This window comes from Rhinatrema bivittatum, chromosome 7, assembly GCF_901001135.1.
Source record: "Rhinatrema bivittatum chromosome 7, aRhiBiv1.1, whole genome shotgun sequence".
Lineage (NCBI taxonomy): Eukaryota > Metazoa > Chordata > Amphibia > Gymnophiona > Rhinatrematidae > Rhinatrema > Rhinatrema bivittatum.
This window is the reverse complement of record NC_042621.1, coordinates 153406394-153428038: the sequence shown is the minus strand read 5'-3', so window position 1 is coordinate 153428038 and position 21645 is coordinate 153406394. Positions and strand designations below refer to the sequence as shown.

The window sequence follows — 21645 nt, the reverse complement described above, 5'->3', positions numbered from 1 at the left end:
TAACTCTTTCAAACCCTACCAGGAGTAGGGATATTCCATAAAATTAACTAGTTGCAGATGTTAAAAGAAATTTAAACAAGTGGGTTTTTTTTCTGTCACTGTACAATTAAGTTGTAAAATTTGTCGTCAGAGAATGCGGTCAAGGTTAGTAGTATTGCTGAGTAGAAAAAGATTTGGACAAGTTTTTGGGAGGACAGATCCATAATAATTATTAACCAGACAGAGATGGGTGTAACCACCTCCTACTTCTGGGAGCGAGCCTCAAGAAAGTGACTTTCCTACTGGGATCTGCAAGGTTATTTTCAAGTGACATGAACTGGCCACTGTCAGAGACAGGATGCTGGGTTCGGTAGACCATTGGTTTGACCTAGCAGGGCATTTCTTATATGCTGATTTCTGTACAAGAGGGGTTATATTTATTATTAGTACAGTAAAGCACCATTTATCTAGAATGATTAAGACAGAGGCCAATCTGGAAAATGGATTTTTCTGGATCTGGAATTCCTGTATACTAAAAAGAAAACTGACTATCTGAGCATCAAAAAAAAAAAAAAAAAAAAAGATCAGCTAGAACACAATACCATAAATAAGTGTTTATCTCTTTTAGGCATCATTTGGGGTAAAGAAAACCCATTGATGAGACAGCGAAGATAAAACGAAGTAGGAAAATGGGCTGACCTATTTTGTTAACTTTTTTATTTTTTATTCTGCATCCATGTGAGCCTTCCCTAATTCTTCTATAGCACTGAACTTAAAGTTCTTTTAATTGTGATAGTAATAGGAAAGGGGGCAGAGTTAGTGTTGAGCTGCATATGAGAATTTACAAATGCATTTACCCAAAGTGGATAAATCACCACTGAACAGGCTAAATTAAAAAACAAAACTAAAGCTATTCAAAACTTACTCATTCTATCTTTCCTCGTCTCACTGTCAACTGGTAAATCTCGCACAATACATCAGGCTAGATTTATCAGAATTTCCTAAAGAAGACAGAAAATGAGAAAAATCCTAACAAAGTAGAATACTTTAGTCACAATTTGCTCAAGCTTCAAGCCATGGGTACACACCCGGAGAACACCATTTGACAACATAAGGCAAACTTCTAGTATTGGTCCTGGAGAAAAGGAATACTCTGAGGGCTGAAATATCTTTTTTTTTGGACAATAAAAGTAGATTCAAAAGAGGATGGTGAGTTCAGATGTTATTCCAAAAATATAAAGCCTGATTTATCAAGGATTCATTTTTTATTGGAGAAATTGCTTACCTGATAATTTCATTTTCCTTAGTGTAGACAGATGGACTCAGACCAGTGGGTTATGTGCTCCTCTGCTAGCAGATGGGAGACAGAGTCAGATTTCAAGCTGACATCCTGGGTACATATACCCTTGCACTGACCTCACTTCCTCAGTATCCTCCTTGAAAAGCCATTGTGGATATATATATGTCCTAACTTGGTTATACTTATTAAACTTAGTTAACCGATTCATCTGATTCAAAAAAACTGGAGACCACCAGTGCACTCAACTAAGTAAATGCCGACACCAGATTAACTGTGGGTGTCTTGAACTAAGGGTAGGCAACAGCTTACCCGTATTTGTTTAGTCTCGAGGTTTGTTTTCCCAGGTCCTCCTTCTCTGGGGGCAGCCGTGGGCGGGATGCTGGGTCCATCTGTCTACACTAAGGAAAACTAAATTATCAGTTAAGTAATTTCTCCATTTCCTAGCGAGTAGCCAGATGGACTCAGACCAGTGGGATATACAAAAGCTACTCCCGGACAGGACTGAAGGCTGCCCGTGGCCCACTAAGTACTGTCCTTGCGAAGGCTGCGTCTTGTCGGGCCTGAACATCCAGGCAGTAGAACCTGGAGAAGGTGTGTAGGGAGGACCACGTCGCCGCCCTACAGATCTTGACGGGCGATAGTGGTTTGGTTTCTGCCCAAGATACTGCTTGGGCCCTAGTACACGGAGCCTTAACTTGCAGTGGTAAGGGATTCCCTGCCTCTATGTAGGCTGCCTTGATTACTTCTTTAATCCAGCGGGCTATGGTTACCCGCGAGGCCACTTCTCCTTGTTTCTTCCCACTGTGAAGGACAAACAAGTGATCCATTTTGCGCATCAGTTCTGATATTTCCAGGTATCGCACCAGGAGTCTACCGACATTTAGGTGGTGAAGAAGGCATGAGTCTTCAGAGTCCTTATGTTCATCAGCAGATGGTAGAGAGATGGTTTGGTTCAAATGAAACTTGGAAATCACTTTCGGTAGGAAGGAGGGAATGTATGGTTCCAGGAGTGAACCTAAGGAACCTAAGGAATGTATGGTTCCAGGAGTGAACCTAAGGAAGGGTTCTCGGCAGGACAGTGCCTGTAGTTCGGAGATACAACGAACTGAACATACTGCCACCAGGAATACCGTCTTCAATGTTAAGAGGCGTAGTGACAGACCGCGTGTTGGTCTGAAAGAAGCCCCTTCTAGGAAGTCTAATACCAGATTGAGGTTCCATAAGGGCACCAGCCACTTTAGGGGTGGCCGAAGTTACTTAACCCCTTTTAGGAAACGGGTCAAATCCGGATGAGCTGCTAGACGAATAACGTTCACTTCGGCTCGGAAGCAAGAGAGGGTGGATACTTGGACCGCGAGCGAGTTGAGAGACAGCCCCTTCATCATACTGTCCTGTAGGAACTCCAGGATCATGGGGATTTTGGCTGTCCGTGGGAGAGTCCCTTGGTCCTCGTACCAGACTTCGAATATTCACCAGATCCGTATGTATGTCAGGGATGTGGAGAACTTGCACACTTGGAGCAGGGTGTCAATCGCGGGTTTCGAGTAACTGTGCTTCCTCAGGAGAGTCCTCTCAAGGACCAAACCGTAAGAGAGAATCGAGATGGATCTTTGTGAAGAATTGGGCCCTGCTGGAGAAGATCCCTGTGTGGAGGTAGGCACAGAGGAATCCCCGCAAGGAGTCTTTGCATGTCTGCGTACCATGGGCATCTTGGCCAATCCAGGTCTACTAGTAGAACTAGTCCTCTGTGGTGTTCCATCTTGCAGATGACCTTGCCCAGTACCGGCCATGGGGCGGAAGGCGTACAGTAACACATCCTCTGGCCAGGTCTGGACGAGGGCGCCGAACCCTTGGGAGTGTGGCTCTCGTCTGCAGCTGAAGAACCTGGGGACTTGGGCACTGAGATAGGTGGCCAGTAGATCCATGGCTGGTAGGCCCCAGCGATTCACTATCAGTTGGAAGGCTGTGGTCGACAGCATCCATTCCCTCTCTGCTGAGGAAATCTGCTGAGTCATTGTCTTTTCCTGATGTGTGGGAAGCAGAGATCCCTTGTAGGTTTATCTCCGCCCATGCCATGAGAGGATCTATCTCCAGGGACACCTGCTGGCTCCTGGTTCCTCCCTGGCGGTTGATGAAGGCCACCGTTGTGGCATTGTCCGACATTATTCAGATCGCTTTGCCTCAGAGTCTGTGGCTGAATTGCAGGCAAGCTAGTCTGACTGCTTGAGCTTCCAGGCTGTTTATGTTCCATCCCGCCTCTTCCTTGCTCCATTGTCCCTGGGCCGTCAGTTCCCGACAATGGGCTCCCCACCCTCGCAGGCTCGCATCAGTAGTGAGCAAGATCCAGTTCGGTGGGGATAGGTTTACTCCTCTGCTTAGGTGGTCTTCCTGTAGCCACCACTGAAGCTGAGAACGTACCTCTCTGCTGGTAGTTGGAGGCGAATTGAGTAATCCTGGGACACTGGGTTCCAGCATGAGAGCAAGGATCGCTGGAGCGGTCCCATGCGGGCCCTTGCACATGGAACAACTTCCAGGGTTGATACCATGAGGTCTAGGACTTGAAGATAGTCTCATACTCTGGGGCGCGCATTGGTCATCGATTGTCGTAACTGTTCCATCAGCTTCCTTCTCCTCAGTGGAGGAAGAAAGACTGTTCTGTTTGGTGTCGAAACGGGCCCCCAGGAGACTGGGAGAGAGACTGCAGCCCTCCCAGTCTAGAGATTGGGAGGGCTGCAGACTGCTCTTGCCCATGTTCACGACCCAGCCAAGCTCCTACAGTAGGTTCTTGACATTGCTGGTCACCTGCTGGCTCTCTTCCGAATACTTTGCCCTGATCAGCCAGTCGTTCAGGTAAGGGTGAACCAAGATCCCTTCCTTTCTTAGTGTTGCCACCACGACCACCATGATTTTGGAGAATGTTCTGGGGGCGGTTACTAGGCCGAAGGGTAGCACTCGGAACTGGTAATGGTGACTCAGTATCGCAAAGCGTAGAAAACGCTGGTGCTCTTGTTGGACTGGAATGTGAAGGTAGGCTTTGGAGAGGTCCAGGGAGGTCAGGAACTTCCCTGGTTGTACTGCCATTATTACGAAGCAAAGGGTCTCCATGCGGAAATGTAGTATCCGCAGATGACAGTTGACGTTCTTGAGGTCCAAGATGGGCCGGAATGATCCTTCCTTCTTGGGAACGATAAAATAGATGGAACAGTGCTCCGTATTTTGCTGGGACGCAGGAACCAGAGTTATTGCCTTCAGACTGAGTAATCTTGTCAGAGTGGCTTCCACTGCCAGTCTTTTGGTATGGGAGTGGTAGGGTGACATTATAAACTTGTCCAGAGGAATGCTGCAGAACTCCAGAGGGCAATCTTCTCGAATGATGTTTAGCACCCATTTGTCCGACGTGATCTAGACCCATCTTTGGTAAGAGAGGGAAAGTCGACCTATTTCCTCTTCCAGTGGATGGATCGGCCCCTTCTCATTGGGGAGCACGGCTGGAGCCTGTCCCCGGGCCTGTTCCTCTCTGGGTCTGTCCTGCCCCTGGGCCTGTCGGTTCCGTAAGGACTGGGGCCTTCCGGAACGATGAGGTGTTGGAAATGTGAGTTCCTGTAGGGTCTAAAGCGTTGAGAACCTCTGCCCCTGGCTTTTCTGGGCGAGGGGCGCTGGGATCTTTTACACCTGTCTTCCGGAAGCTGAGGCAATGGAGATTCGCCCCACTTGCTGGCTAACTTTTCCAACTCGCTTCCGAATAGGAGAGATTCTTTAAAGGGCATTCTCGTGAGATTCGCTTTAGAGGTTGTGTCAGCAGACCAATTTCGCAGCCATAACTGTCTTCTGGCTGCCACTACAGAGGCTACTCCTCTGGCTGAGGTATGCACTAGATCTGAACTTGCATCCATCAGGAAAGCTGCTGCAGGTTCCATCGTCTCGCCATTATATGTTCCGGAGTTATTTGCCTCTCTCGAGAGGCCACCAGTGTGCAGCAGGAGGCAATCTGCAGTGTCATTGCTGTTGTATTGAAGGCCTGCTTAAGGATGGACTCCAATCTTTTGTCCTGAGTGTCCTTCAATGCAGCCCCTCCCTCAACGGGAATGGTTGTTCACTTTGAGACAGTGCAGACCATGGCGTCCACTTTTGGAAAGCGCAGGCGTTCCTTGGCCGCTGGTTCCGGAGGGTATAACGCTTCCAAGGCCCGACCTCCTTTAAAGCTGGCCTCCGGGCCATCCCACTCCAGGTCAAACAGTTCCTGGATAGCTTCCATCATCAGGAAGTAGCATGAGGCTTTACGAAGGGATACCAAGATGGGGTTCTTCTTTGGTTCTGTCATAGGGTCCATGCCTGGAATACCCAAAGTCTACAGAATCTGGGAAACAAGGGCTGGTAATTCGTCCTTGTGGAAGAAACGAAGCATGGTTCAGTATGGTTCCAGGCCTGGAGGGATTTCTCCTTCTTCCAGAGAGCCGTCATCATCATCTTCTGAGGTAACCGGGTCCCTGTCTGGGAGACTCTTGATTAGGCGAAGCATTCGAGTAAGGCTGGGAGGATTTTGTGCTTCTGGCAGGGGTTGAGCCTGTGTTGCAGCCGGGACTGATTGTGCCTGTACAAAGGCTTGCAGCCCCTGGAAATATTCCAACCAGGAGAAGGTCCCTGGGTCCATGTTAATCCCAGAGGGAGTCGGAGTAGGGGTCCCTGAGCTGCCCTCCTGTGGAGAAGTCATCTCGAAGTTGCATAGGTCCGGGGAGCTATCATATGTAGTGGTTCCAGACTCGTCCTCAGACAGCGAAGGACCAGGCTTTGGTCCCCCCCTGGACTTCTTCACAAAGCTAACACAGGCAGGACTTCAGTTCGCTGCACAGCTTTTATGTGGCAGGCTGTGCAAAGAGAGTGCCTTCTGGCCTTCTTGGACGCTGGTGCCATTGAATCTATGTTTGGGCGCACAAGTAATTTGCTTATCTGCGCGCGGCCGTAGTAATGTGCACGATGAGGATTTGTGTGTAGATGTAGTTATGCACACGGAGTGCGTTCCGTTGTGCACGCGGCTCCATTGTATGCACAGCTATGCGCGCGACTGTATGGGATGCACACAAGTTATGCGCATCGGCCGCCGGATTGTCCTGCGCATACCGCCGAAGGGAAGGGAAGATGGCGCCCCCAAGGGTCTCCACGTGTGTGGACCCTTGCACCGGATCGGGGCCTAGCCTAACCAAGGCTGCTCAACCCGATCAGTACTCCCTTTTTAACTCGCTGGAAGCAGAGTCGGTACGGCGATCCGAGCTCTGGAGACCAGAGACCTGAATTTAAAGTTTCCTTCTTACCTGGTCTCGGCGCTTACCGCTTGTGCATCGGACGGTCTCCATGTGCGGGGGGAGAGAGTTTTACCTTCACCGCCGCACTCTGGTGTGCTCCTGCTGCCTTTCAGCCTCTCTGGGGACTAAGTCCACACCGGGACCAAGGCACACCTCTAAGGGATATCGGAGATCGCCTCAGGAATTCTCAACTAGGGGAGGGACCCTTAGGTATCACCTCAGGAGAGCGGGGCTCACTCTTCTTAAGGTAGATTTATCTTCTTGTTGTAATTTTCCTAACACTGTGCTAGTGTGTGGGATAGTGTCTGCATCTGCTAAGAGACAGAGTGATACTGAGGAAGTGAGGTCGGTGCAGGGGTATATGTACCCAGGATGATGTCGGCGTGAAATCTGACTCAGTCTCCCATCTGCTAGCAGAGGAGCACATAACCCACTGGTCTGAGTCCATCTGGCTACACGCAAGGAAATAGGTGTCTATAAAAAAAAAACAAAAAAAAAAACTCAGAAGAAATTTAAAAAGAGCAAAACAAAACACACGCACAACTTGCTGTATAGCGCAAAGCAGATTCGGATCCTTGGTCCAATGGCAATCTGTTCACGATCAGGGAGGGAAAGAAGAAGACTTCTGCTTTTACACTGGCAGCTCCTTACTCTGGGACTACCAAGGAGTTCCTGTGCTACCAGGTGAGGGCTGGAGTCAGATACTATCAACATTATAAGGGGTAAAAAAATCTTCTGATAAATCGGGTCTGTAATATAACAATTCTTATGTCTTGGGGGTGTATATATGGATACATTGATAAAGCCACTCTTCACAAAGACACTTCCGACGGCTGTGTGGGTGTGAAACAATATTCATAACTAACAAATAATTGTCCAATGATGCTATGAGGTACAGAACACAGATTAATCTTTACAAGTTTGCTCTCAGTACTCAGTCTAAAAAATGAATTTTGCAGACAGATTTATTTGGCAACAAAACCTCTTCTAGCCATAACAGTGCATATCTGGTGACAAAGGTCACTCTGGGAAGATGAGTAGCTAGGACTTCACATATGCACCCGCTCAGTGACTGCCTAAAATGCACACCCTGACTGAAGGCAGCAATTTTACAAGGTTACCTATCATTCCACAGCCACCTAAAGATGAACATGCATCATTTTATTACAAAACTATTAAGCTGTCTTGGAAAATCAAAGATACTGTTTTTCACCCTTCAAAAATGAAAAATAAGATTTCTAGAACACTAAGAGGAGGAAAAGAAAGAACATTCTTCATCCTAAATAGGAAACGGAAAAAAGGAATAAGCAAGGTAAGTGTCCCTGCAAAAAGTCAGACAGGATGCCAAACATTTACGGTAAGTAACAAATCTCCAGGGCATCACATATGAAGCAAAATACAAACATGGTCCTTAAAGTCGAGTCCTCCAAGGCCCCATCCTCCAGAGACACATTCCCACCCTGAATTTGTTAGCCAAGATGACCTTCATTCTGGAATCTATTGGAGATTTGTCACATTTCCTGTGAAACATTACAGCATGAAGTGTATTGATTCATTTAGAATATAAATTATAGGCAAGTGTTTTGGATTTAATTTAGTGGAACGCTACACAGGAGAGTGATAAAACACAGCGGATTAGTTCCTGGCGCTTCCAGCTGCTGGCAGGGAGACGGAGTAACATTTGCACTTAAGATGCAAAAGCATTAAATATCTTCCACTTCAGTTAGTGGTACAGTGGCTTTACCTTCTAATCCTGAACACAGAATTGCCCGTCGCACTTAACATGCTCACCTTAACTCCGTTTTTTCTGCCAGAACATGAAATAGCATCCACATGCACGTAGCTGAAGACCTTATTATTTATTTATTTATTTATTTATTTAACTTCTTTTACTATACCGACACTCAAGACCAGGTCTTATCGTACCGGTTTACATTAGAACAAGGGGAAAAATCAATTAACGTATAAGTGGAAAAGAGAAGTTACATTAAAACAGGGAGAGTAAAAACATGGATGTCGGAAGATAGGACAGAATTAAGTAATTGAACAATAAGTTAACAAAATTACAAACTATAAATTAACATAAAACAATAAATTAATAATACAAAAAACATGGATTATAATCAGCGGAAATATACATGGAAATATATATATATGGAATATATACAGCTGGAATATACATGTTATGTCAGATGGGAGGAGTGGCGGGGGTGAGGGAAAAGGGTGGGTTGAGGTTGCGAGTGGAAAAGGGAAAAAAGAGAAAAAAGTTTGGGAGTGCGGGGAGGGAGAAGGGTGGGTTGGAGGGTGAGAGAGAGTTGGTTAATATGGAATCCTTCAACGATAGGCTTGTGTGAACAGCCAGGTTTTAAGTTTTTTTCTGAAGGTTAAATGGCATTGTTCCTGGCGTAAGTCTTGAGGAAGCGAATTCCAATGTAGGGGACCTGCTGTTGAAAAAGCTCGCTTGTGGATGGAGTTGTGAACTGATGATTTGTTGGGAGGGGCCTTGAGCTTACTTTTGTAGGCAGTTCTTATTGGTCTTGAAGATGTAAGTAGTTCCAGAGGGAAGGTGAGTTGGAGAGAGGATTGTTGGTAGACCGATTTGTGGATGATAGTGAGAGCTTTGAACAGTATTCTATGTTGAATAGGAAGCCAATGTAAGATTTTTAGGATAGGTGTGATGTGGTCCTTGCGCCGTGTGTTTGTAAGGATCCTGGCTGCTGCGTTTTGCAGCATCTGTAGAGGTTTGGTCGAAGAGGCGGGGAGACCGAGTAGAAGAGCGTTGCAATAGTCAATCTTTGAAAACAGTATTGCTTGAAGCACAGAACGGAAATCCTGGAAGTGTAAGAGCGGTCTTAGATGCTTCAGGACCTGTAGCTTGAAGAAACATTCTTTAGTTGTAGCGTTAATGAATTTTTTGAAATTCATTCTGGAGTCAAGGGTGGCCCCAAGGTCTCTGACATGGCTTGCTAGTGGGGTTATTGTGTTATTAGTGAAGGGGTGGTTATCGCTAGGGGAGATAACCAGGAGTTCCGTTTTGGACGTATTTAGGACCAGGTTGAGATTCGTGAGAAGCTGGTTGATGGCATGTAGGCAGTCGTTCCAGAAATTTAGAGTTGAGGAGATGGGGTCCGAGATGGGGATTATGATTTGCACATCGTCTGCGTATATAAAATGGATGAGGTTGAGGCTATTGAGCAGCTGGCATAAAGGAAGTAGGTATATGTTAAACAGGGTAGGGGACAGAGAAGAGCCCTGTGGTACTCCTTGTTTTGATGGGACGGGGTGGGATTCTTTGTCGTTTATTTTAACTTTGTAGTGCCTGTTGTTCAGAAAGGATTTAAACCAGAGCAGTGCAGAGCCAGAGATGCCTATTTCCATTAGACGGCTGATGAGGATGTCGTGATTTACCGTGTCAAACGCCGCAGAAATATCGAGTAGGGCTAGGAGGTAAGATTGTCCCTTGTCAAGGCCCATCAGGATGGTGTCCGTTAAAGAAAGAAGGAGGGATTCTGTGTTTAGGCGTTTCCTGAAACCGAATTGAGAAGGGTATAAGATATTGTGGGAGTCCAAGTAGTCGGTGAGACGGAAGTTGACAAGTTTTTCCATTATTTTAGCTATAAAAGGTAGGTTTGCGATGGGGCGGAAATTTGCTGGGTTGGCTGGGTCCAGATTGGGTTTTTTTAGTAAGGGTTTCAGCGAAGCAATTTTTAAGGAGTCAGGGACAGATCCTTGATTGAGGGAACAATTTATGATGTCTGCCAGAGATCTGGCAATGGTGTTGGGAATGGTGAGGAGAAGTTTGGTTGGTATTTGGTCTAGAGGGTGAGATGAGGGTTTCATTTTCTTGATAATCGATTCTATTTCCAGGGATGATGTAGTATCATAGTAGAAGACAAAAGAAAAAGACCTAGCCCATCCATTCCTGCCCACACTGCCAAGGATATCTTCTTTTGTCCCATTCCACACATTTCTCCTCTCAGTTTTACCACTCCCACCTCTCCCCTTCCTCCTTTCATCAACCCATCTGGAAAAAAAAAATTATTTATTTTGCTTTACCTCACTAGCTATCATTTCTCTTTCATACACCCATTTTCCATCCCATTTTCTCTACCTCCTTCTTCTTTGTGCTACTCTTTCAGAGATCCTTCATTCATTGTGAATGATAATTATTCTGCCCTTACTTTTTCAGTTACCTCTTGAGAACCATAATCGGTCTTTTTCCTCTTACATTTACTTTCTTAAAGATTTATTGATCTGTCTGTATAGCTTCTTTCAATTTAACCCATTGCTCTTCCAACTTCACCTACATCCTCCCACTCTTACCAGCACCTCCTTAAGGTACTTTTCCATTTCACAAAAGTTGATATTTTTTAAATCTAGAACTTCAAGCCAAGTGTTAACTCCTCTGCGATTTGGCTGTTATATAAAACTATATCATCTGTTGATTATGCGTATTCAGGTGGGCACTTACCCTGACATTAGAAACACTTTTTTCCATTTGTAAGTACAAGGTCAAACATCACCACATCCCTTGAGGGCTTCCATTAGAATTTGTCTAAGCAGAAGCACTTGATGGGAATCTAGGATTGCTCTACTTCGATTCTGCATATAGATTGCTCCAATTTTCATTGGCCAGGTAAAAATATCCCACCAATACTACCTCTCCCTTTCTTTCCATCTTTCAAATGTCTTCAACCACGTCTCTCTCTAGATCTTTTCTGCCTGGGCTGGTATAGATGGAACATAAGAAGTATCCAAACTCCTCTCCCCCACCCACCATAGACGTTATCGCTAATACTACAAAGACTATCGCTCCTTGAAACAAACGGCTCAATCAAGCCACATTTCCTCCACTTTTAATTATTGGTCCGTATAACCTCAATATTATATTTTTTGTTGTAATAAAAAGTAGAAAATGCTGACTCTTGGCAAAGCACCATACACTATAGCTACAAAATGGCACCCATATAACAAATGGCGGTTCCTTTTGAGAAACTGTGTATGTTTCTGTTACTTGCGTCCTGTCAGAAACTAGAGTGCTAGGTCGGGTGACGTCACCGGGAGAAATGGCAGCCTAACTAAGGAGCTCCCGGGCACATAGAGCTGTTATCCGAGTGCATCCCCCCCCGACACTCATCTGAGGCAGATATAAAATTCAGGGAGCGTGCAGCGCACATATATACATATGTCCACCCGAAAAAAGGGCACCGATCTGAGCCGATTCTCTTACTTAAAGGCTGGAACGGCCGCGGGGGGAGACCCGGCCCAGTCTGATATGGGTGAGGAGATAGAGGTGAATGAAGCGATGGATATTGCTGCACAAACAGACGCGGTCCCTACGAGAAGTGAATTTCGTCAATGGTTCATGGACTTAAGAGCGGATATGAAAGCGAATAAGCAGGAGATGTTGGCGAAGTTCGCTGAATTTCGTGAGGAAATGGCCGAAATCGGGCGTCGAGTAGATGACTGTGATTTGCGCATAGAAGCCCAAGATGACAAAATACGGAAACTCCAGACACAAAGTGCCCAGCATACCTCGACGGAGGACGACCTACTTCTCAAGCTGGAGGATTTGGAGAACAGAAGTCGCAGGTGTAACCTGCGATTTCGCGGGGTCCCCGAAACTGAGGCCTACAAAGATTGCCACGAGGTGGTAAAATCCATCAGTCGAGTCCTTCTCGCTAAAATGGCTGACGGAACACAGATAACTCCTGAGTTTGAGATTGAACTGGAGCGGGCGCATCGGACACTAGGGCCTAAACAAGGCAACTTACCGAGAGACATAATAGCATGCTTCCTGCGCTACCCGGTGAAAGAGCAGATACTTCAAGTTGCGCGGCAAAAACGAAGCTGGGACTGGGAAAACAACTCGATCGCGGTGTTTACCGATCTGTCTCCGGGGACGCTCAGGCGGCGGCAGGACTTCAGGCAGATTACCGCTCTGCTTCGACAGGAAGATTGTCGTTACCGATGGCTATACCCGTCTGGGATTTCCATAACTATAAAGGGAATAACCACCAAAGCTACGACGCCAGTGGAGGCGGCGGCCATTTTGCAGGCTGCAGGATTCTCAGTGCAGCCACAAGCTCCTCTCAGGCAGCCGGAGCGGAGAGAATATCCCCGTTGGCAAAGGGTCGAGAAGGGTGGTCGGCGCCTGCAACGGCAGTCTGGAACACCGATGCAGTCATCGTTGGAGGATCAGGGGTGAAGTTCGGGTATCCGTAGAGCAGCTTTTGGGACTCATGGACATGTTCACGGTTTGGCCGATCTAATTTAACCGGGACTGTTGGTATGTTTTCAAGCTGAGACGTACCGTTTAGTTAATGCGAGCGCTATACTTTTAAAGCTCATATTTCTGTCTTTTTTGATACGCTGATCACAGTTGAATGTTGCTGATGGGTGTTGGGGAGGGGGGGGGGGAATGCATACATTGCCGGGAGTAAGTGGGGGTTGCCTACTGAACCCAGTTACACGCCGACCAAGCCTGTACATCAGGCAGGCCATAGTGATATGGCATATGAAATGGGGGTGGGGGGAGGGGTATTTGGGGTGCACAAAGATGAAGGGACAGGCGATCAGGATTTGTGGATAGGGGGGACACTGGATGCTATGGGACTAGGGGGGACATTAAGTAAGGGTGCACTAGGGATTCTGCCTATTACCAGATATGTGAGGCTGATCACTGGGGAGCGCTGTGTGGGAACTCAGCGGTTGGTGGGTGGGTCTGCACACTGTGGGGGGCAGCCCTATGGCGATGTACTGGTGCTCCCAAATATTACTTAGGGATGGCGGTGCAAATTTTTTCTTTGAACGTAAAGGGTCTGAACGTACCCCGTAAACGACAGTTGTTAAGGCAAGACAAGGAGTTCCAATCTGCAGATATAATTTGTCTGCAAGAGACACACTTACGGCGTAGATATGAACATCTGCTCGCGTGGCCAGGCTTGGTATACAGATTTTTCTCTGCAGCACACAAGCACAGTAAATATGCAGGAGTGTGCATCCTGTTCAAGCAAGGTATGGACTATAATATACATAAACATATTGAAGATGAAAATGGAAGATACCTCTTGGTTAAATTTGAACTGCAGGGCGAGGTATATACATTGCTAAATGTATACGCTCCAAATACTGATCAAAAGAGTTTCTTTGTGAGGGTGGATGAATTACTGCGCAAGGAAGGGGATGGGAAATTGATTTTGGTGGGAGACTTCAATTTAACCATAGACCCACTGTTAGACAATTCAGGAGGCAGTGGCAGGGGTACGGGATTAGCACGGAGGAGCCTACGGTCTCTTATGAAGTCCTGGCATCTCCTGGATATCTGGCGCCAAAGACATCTAACTAGTCGCAACTATACATTTTTCTCTTCAGCCCATCAGTCATACACTAGGATCGATTACTTTCTAATAGACAAATTGATAGCTAGCAGAGTTACCCGCGTTGATATAGGGCACATAGTATGGTCAGACCACGCCCCAGTGAGCCTCTCGGTGGCTCTTTACCAGACCGATAGGGGCTTTTGTCCATGGAAAATGAACGATTCGCTGCTCCTAGATGATACTTATAGTAAAATACTACAGGAAAGGATAGCGGAATATTTGCAAATTAATGATGGGAAACCGGCGGTTGTATGGGACTGCTTGAAAGCAGTTGTAAGGGGACACTTAATTTCTCGGGGTTCTTACTGCAAAAAAAGGAGTCAAAAAGAGAAACAACTAGTGATGGCTGAAATAGCTGCTCTTGCAGAGTCCCATAAACAAACACTTTCCAAAGTCACTTATGCCAGACTGCAAAGGGCTAGGGAGCGACTTAGGTACATGGCGGACACAGAGTTGGCGGTACGGGCTAAGTTGGTTTCTCAGGGAAAATTTGAGTGGGGGGACCGGTCCGGTCGTGTACTGGCCAGATATTTGCAGCAGCGCATGATGCAAAATCAAATTTTAGTGATAGAGGGGGTGGAGGGCCAAGCCCTAACTGCACCTCCGGCTATTAGACAGCGGTTCCAGCAGTTTTATGGAACACTTTATTCCGAGGCGCAGGACATTGTGGATGCCCAAATCGATCGGTATTTGGGGGGTATCTCGCTGCCCTCCCTTTCGGGTGCGGAGAGGGATTTTCTGGACGGTGAGATTTCGATTCTGGAGATTCAGCAGGCCATTAAAGATCTAAAAGCGAATAAGGCCCCAGGGCTTGACGGGTTTACCCCGCAGTTTTACAAAAAAATGGCCCCAGTAGTAATACCACCACTACTGGATTTATTCAATTCCTTGAGGGAGGGTCATTCCCTGTGTAAGGGGGCAAATATAGCAGGTATTACCATACTGGGTAAACCGGGGAGAGATGTGAAGAAATGCGGTTCATATAGGCCCATTTCGCTTATAAATGTGGATTTGAAGATCCTGGCCAAGATTTTGGCAACCCGCTTAAATAGAATGATAGCGCGCCTCATCCACTCAGATCAAGCCGGTTTCATACCCGGCAGAATGGCGGCTGACAACATTAGGAAAATTATTGCTCTGGTGGAGAGGGTTGGCATCGAGGGCCTCCCGGCGGTGTTGTTATCGGTGGATGCGGAGAAGGCTTTCGACATGGTTCATTGGCGATTTTTATTTAGGACCATGGAGGAAATGAATGTTGGGCCTCTTTTTTTAAATTGGATTCAACAGCTATACACAGACCCACAGGCTAGGGTAAAGGTCAATGGGACCTACTCCGAGCCCTTCCACATTAAAAGGGGAACGAGACAGGGGTGCCCTCTTTCGCCGCTATTATTCGCAATATTCTTGGAGCCGTTAGCCATACAAGTACGCGCAAGTGGTGCTGTGAGGGGGGTACCAGTGGGGGAGAGGGAGTACAAAATGGCAATGTTTGCTGACGATATCCTTTTTACGCTAACACGGCCTGATCAATCACTCCAGGCGGTGCTTAACACTCTGAGGGAATTTGGAAAGGTGTCAGGTTTCACGCTCAATGCCGACAAATCGGAAATCTTAAATTTGACTGTACCGGAGGGCGAGCTTTTACATTTGAAGGCGTCACTCCCTTTTAAATGGGCTACTAAGAAAATTAAATATCTAGGGGTCATAATTAGTAATAATCTCGACGACCTCTTTAGGTTGAATTACCCACCACTCATACATAAAATCTTTAAGGATCTGGATAGATGGGAGGGTCTTTATCTATCCTGGTTTGGCAGGATCTCCTCCGTCAAAATGAATATCTTGCCTCGTCTGGGCTATTTATTCCAAGCCTTACCTATCCATATCTCTTCAGCGATGCTGAAACAGTGGCAGCGCCGAATTTTTTCCTACATCTGGAAGCGGAGGCCGCCAAGAATAGCGCAGGCAGTTATGTATAGGCCCAAATCGAGGGGAGGCTTGGGGGTCCCAAATTTGAGCTGGTACCTTATGGCGGCGCAAATTCGGGCAATATTCGATTGGCATAGGAAACGGGAACAAAAACAGTGGGTAGATATAGAACAAGTGTGGCTGGGAAAAGCGCCGCTTCGCTCGTTGGTATGGCAGCCCAAGGATACTTGGCACGTACCTCTACCGATGGCGACAGCGACTAGCAATACTTTGCGATTTTGGGACAAATGGAAAGAGAAATTGGTGGGTAGCCGACGATATTTCTATAGTACTGAAGTCTCCAGTAACATTCGGTTCCCGGCAGGGAGTCAATCACGTATTCCAGTACAGTGGAAAGAAAAAGGGCTTAGTTATATAGAACAAATGTGGGACGGGAAACAGATGATTGCCTTTAAAGACTTACAAGTTAAATACCTTCTACCGGAGTCAGATGTATTTTATTATCTACAACTGCGCCACTTTATGCAGAGGGAACGGATGGCATGTGATTTAGCAATGGGAAAGACTCAAATGGAGAATTGGTGTGCCCAGGCAGACAACTTGAAAGGGGCAATTTCGCAAGTTTATAGTTTTATGAACAAGGACCCCAAAGACAAGCCAGCCTTTATGAGGGCTTGGGAGGTGGATTTGGGAAGGTCTCTATCGGAGGCTGACTGGGACGCTATTTTCCTTGGTACAAAGAAGAGCTCTCCCTATGCTGCTTTGAGTGAGAACAGCTTCAAGGTGTTATTGCGGTGGTATTTGACCCCTCTCCGTATCCACCGTTATTCTAAGATTAAGGATCCACAATGTTGGAGGGGTTGTGGCCATATTGGATCCTACTATCACATGTGGTGGTCATGTCCTAACCTAGTACCATATTGGCAGTCAATCAATACCACTATATATCAGATAACGGGGTTACGGTTCACTTTAACGCCCGAACAAGCATTATTAAATCTGCCAATAGAAGGTACACGTGATCAGGGGAGAATCGCGACATTGATACTTATTGCGGCTAGATGTGAGATAGCCAAAAGCTGGCGGATGAGTTCTGTCCCTACAATTGCTGATCTTAAATCTCGGGTGAATAAGCTTCACTCACTTCAAGCCAACATAGTTGAGCGGCAGAAGAAACAGATGCAATGGCATCCACTGAAAATATGGCTGGACTCCACCGAGAATTAGGAGGGGGTACCCCCATGTGTGATATACAGTACTGAACCCCAGAGTGGGTTTCAGGGCTTTCTGGTGGACTAATTCCCAGGGGGTCCCATATATACTTTATATACTTTATCTTGCTTGTCTCCTATCTTGATTGTGTTCTCCTAGATGGTTGTGCAGGGGGGGGAGGGGGGACACTGAGGACCAGACAGATCCATAAATGTTGTTGTTTTCTATATGGGAGTAGTTTAAAGTTCCGCAGTATGATATTTACACCTTGGAGGAAATGTATGTAATTCATATAATGTTTATTAACCCATATAGCTGTTTGCTTTTATGTATTTGTACTATGGATTAAGTGGCGGTTGTATACTATCTTGTATAAATTTCCAATAAAATATAAATTACAAAAAAAGAAACTAGAGTGCTGCATTTTGATTGGTAGCAATGTGTTTTTATTTTGTAAAGACGTCTGACATAGTAAAGGGAAAGCCTTGATGTACAAAGATATCAGTACACTGACCTGTGTCCAGTACTGTAAGAATGCACTTGGAAAGTGCAGACAAATTCAGCATTGTAGAAGGTGAAAGCCTTGATTTGAAGATAAGTGATTTCAGCGTTTTGGATTTTTTACATAGTGTGTCGTAAGAACCGTTTAATTTTATTGAATCATGAGGGACTGTGTCAAAAGCCTTCCGAAACTCAAGATACACTGATCAAACAAAAATCTAGTATAATATGGTAAGACGTCCCTTTGCTAAATCCACGTTGGCTCTTCTCCATTAAGCCATGTCTATCCATATGTTTTAAGAAGAGCTTTTACCACTTTGCCCAGCACAGATATCTACAGTTTCCCAGATCACTCCAAAGCCCATTTTAAAAATTGCCTTTACATTGGCCACCCTTCAGTATTCAGGTACTGTAGGCAAGGGCGGTTCTATAATGAGGCAGGGTGAGGCGGCTGCTTCAGGCGGTGATTTTGAGGTGGCAAAATTGCCCCCTGAAATCTTCCTGCCATAGCCACCTCACCCTTCATTCAGAAAGAAAACCTGCAGTACTGGCGGTGTGGAGACAAATAAGACAGACCACCAGCCACCAATATCCAAAAGAACAGAGGCCGCTTCTGGAGCCCAGGCCAGTGGCGGCCATAGAAAGGGAAGAGAGACTGCTGCCTGCTGCTGGATCAGAGACCAGCGGCAGCAGGCCACCTCCAGCACGCAGGTCGCCGGCAGCCAAGGGAAAAAAAAAAGAAAGAAAGGCTGTTTGCTGGAGGCGGTGGCAGCCCCCGGAGAAGAACAAGAGGCCGCATTGTGCATGCACCAGAGTCCTGGGCTGGCTGTGGTGGAGAAAGGAAAAAGAAGCCGCTGCAGATCGTCAAAAAGGGAAAAAAAAAAAAAGAAGAGACCGCCAGCCAAAGAAAAAGAAGAGGCGGCGAAGAAATAAAAGCGAGAGCTGCGCACCACCACTGGATCCCAAGCCGGCGGTGGCTGAAGAACAGCTAGCTTGGGGGGCAGGGATGAGGCCTATGTGTGTGTATGAGAGACTGGTGGGGGGGGGGTGCGTATGTATGAGAGGGTGTGTATGGAAGAGGGAGAGAAGAACTGAATGAGTATATGTGTGTGTATAGATGTATGGGGGTATGTGGAATACAGGGGGGGGGGGGGGGGGGGGGGGGGGGAGGACCAGGGTGCCATCTCATTCGTTGCCTCAGGCAGCAGATTACCTTCAGCCGCCCCTGACTGTTGGTGTTTTAAATTGCAGGTTACTGATTACTAATAATTCTGCAATTTCATATTTGAGTTCTTTCAGAACTTCTGGGGTGAATACTATCTGGTCATGGTGATTTGTTACTCTTTGGTTTGTCAGTTTTATTTCTATTTCATTTTCCAATTTAAAAGTGATTTGCTTTATTTCCTCTAAATCACCACCAAAATTAAAATTACTTCTTACCTGATAATTTCCTTTCCTCAAAGTAAGGCATGCCAATCCACACCAGTGGGTTGTGCACTTCAACCAGCAGGTGGAGATGGACAACAAAGACTTGCTGATGTCACCTCATATAGCTCTGCTCAGACACCAGCCAGCCAATATTTCTGCAAAAGCAAACTGTGGACGCTAACCACTAAACATTAACAATATCATCACATCCTATAAACACTATTCAACTTAACCTTGTGGATTTTTGTCTTTTTTTTTTTATTTAGTTATTTATTTTTACAACAGAAACAGTGGGCTCAGCTCCGATAAAAGCAAGTTTGCTTATCGTAAAACTGTGTTTCCGTAGATAGCAAGATCTTCCCCATCTCATAAAGCTAGTCTGCGCCACTCTGTGATTGAGGGACCATGCGTGTGGATGACATACGTGACTTAGCTTGTCTGCTCGCGTGTTGGCCACGCCGGGTAGGTATGTGGCTTGCAACTGAATCGAGTGGTAGATCGCCCATTCCAAAATGTTGAGGGCTTCCTTGCAAAAGGGTTCAAGAACCGGACCCACCTTGTTTGTTGATATAGAACATGGCCACTTGATTGTCCGTGTAGACCATGACTCGTCGACCTTGCAGGTGAGAGGCGAAGGTTCGTAACACGTACCGTATCGCCCTGAGTTCGAGGAGGTTGATTTGAAATTGCTGTTCCTGTAAGGACCTTAGTTCCTGTGTCCTTAGGTGATCTAGGTGCGCCCCCCCATCCCTTGCGGGAGGCGTTGGTGGTGAGAACTCCATTGTGTGGCAACAAATTGAATAGGGCTCCTTTGGTGAGCGTCGTTTTGTTAACCACCAATCTACTCTTTTATCATGTCTCCGTTTAAGGCCACTTTCCATGTCATCGGTTGAGAGTTGAGTGTTGTCTCCATTGTCGTTTGAGATCCCACTGTATCCGTCGCATGTGCAGCCTTGTATTTGATACTTCGCGAATCGATGCGGCCATGTGACCCAAGATCGCCAGGACCTGGCGAGTTGACAGACTGTGTGGCCTTGAGCTGTCGTAGGAGAAGGCGAATCATGCATCTCCTTTCTTGTGGCAGAAAAACTATGTGGTAGGTGGTGTCCAGATGCACTCCTATGAATTGAATGGCTTGCGCAGGGTTTAGACTGGATTTCTTATAGTTGAGGACAAGGCCCAAGTTGTCGAGACAAAGGATTGTTTCTTGGGGATGCTTCCGTAGCATGTTTGGGTTGGAGGCTACTATTAGCCAGTCATCAAGGTACGGAAAAATTATGATTCCTTTCTGACGGAAGAATGCCACTACCACCGCCATGCACTTTGTGAACACTCTGGGTGCTGCTGATAGTCCGAAGGAAAGAACTTTGTATTGATAGTACTGGCCATTGAATTGGAAGGATAGGTATTGCCAGGAGGATTGATGTATTGGAATGTGAGTGTAAGCATCCTTCAGATCTATGGAGCACATCCAATCGTTGGGTTAAATTAGGGGCAGAATGGACTTGAGGGAGATCATCTTGAATTTTTCCTTGACTACGTATTTGTTGAGCTCTCGGAGATCCAGGATTGGGCGGAGATCTCCTGATTTCTTGGGAATGAGGAAATATGGGGAGTAGAAACCCATATTCTACCATCAGACCCCCCTTGACCTGCTATATCCGCTCAAACTACACTCTACAGCCAGACCTATAAGGGAAGCCTACAAGGGATCTCTATACATCCCCCCAAACAAAGTTGTGCACCGATTAAATATCAGAGATCGGGCATTCTCAACAGCGGGTCCCTCCATCTGGAACACCATACCTTCGGACCTCCGGCAGGAATCCTGTCTCCTAACTTTTAAAAAGAAACTCAAGACATGGTTGATCGGTCGAGCCTTCCCCTGTTCCTAGACCAACATTACTGTTACAGAATCTAATCTAACTTTTCTTTCGCTATACCCAGACAAGCATTAAGTTCACATAAACATGTCATAATTTAGAGGTATGCTAGCCAAGCCTCCCCACACACTTATCAATATTTAGTATTTATTATTGTATTAACACCCGCTTCATTTCCAATTCCCAGTTGTAGTCCCTTTGTTTTATTGTAACTTTATACTTCCTCTAATTCTGTCTCATGTTAATTGTTATTGTTAAGACCTTTGTTCTATGTAAACAGAGTTGATTTGATTGGTATCAAGAAAGTCAGTATAAAAAAGCTTTAAATAAATAAATAAATAAATAAATATTCTGGGTTGATGGAGGTAGGCAGCGAATTGCTTGTTGTCGAAGTAGAGAAGCTACCTCTATCCCCAGCTGGGTGGGATTCGTTCAACTCCCTCTGGTTGAAAGATGAGGAAGCGGGGGTGAGCTCACAAATTGGATCTGGTAACCATGTTGGACTGTATCTAACACCCAATGATCTGTGGTGATTTTTCTCCACTCCTGAATGTGTGCTGTTATCCTTCCTGCTGTTACTGTGTGTGATGGTGGTATGGCTAGCCTCAAAAAGATGGAGGAGTGTTGGATGTAGGAGGGGGTTGTTGTCCCTGGGGTCGTTGAGATCGAGGGCAGCCTCTATGACCTTGGTTCTGTGGTTGCTGCGGTCTCTGCAACGGCTGGTATGCCAG

The 21645-nt window shown here is 46.2% G+C and overlaps 1 protein-coding gene across 1 annotated transcript in view; it reads right to left on the bottom strand.

Annotated features, from left to right (window-relative positions):
* PARG (poly(ADP-ribose) glycohydrolase) overlaps positions 1-21645 on the bottom strand; it is a 511630-nt gene that overhangs the window by 399295 nt on the left and 90690 nt on the right. The window contains exon 12 of the mRNA XM_029610698.1: positions 10887-10895. Coding sequence (XP_029466558.1) covers positions 10887-10895 — 9 coding nt within the window. The remainder of the gene's footprint in view (positions 1-10886; positions 10896-21645) is intronic.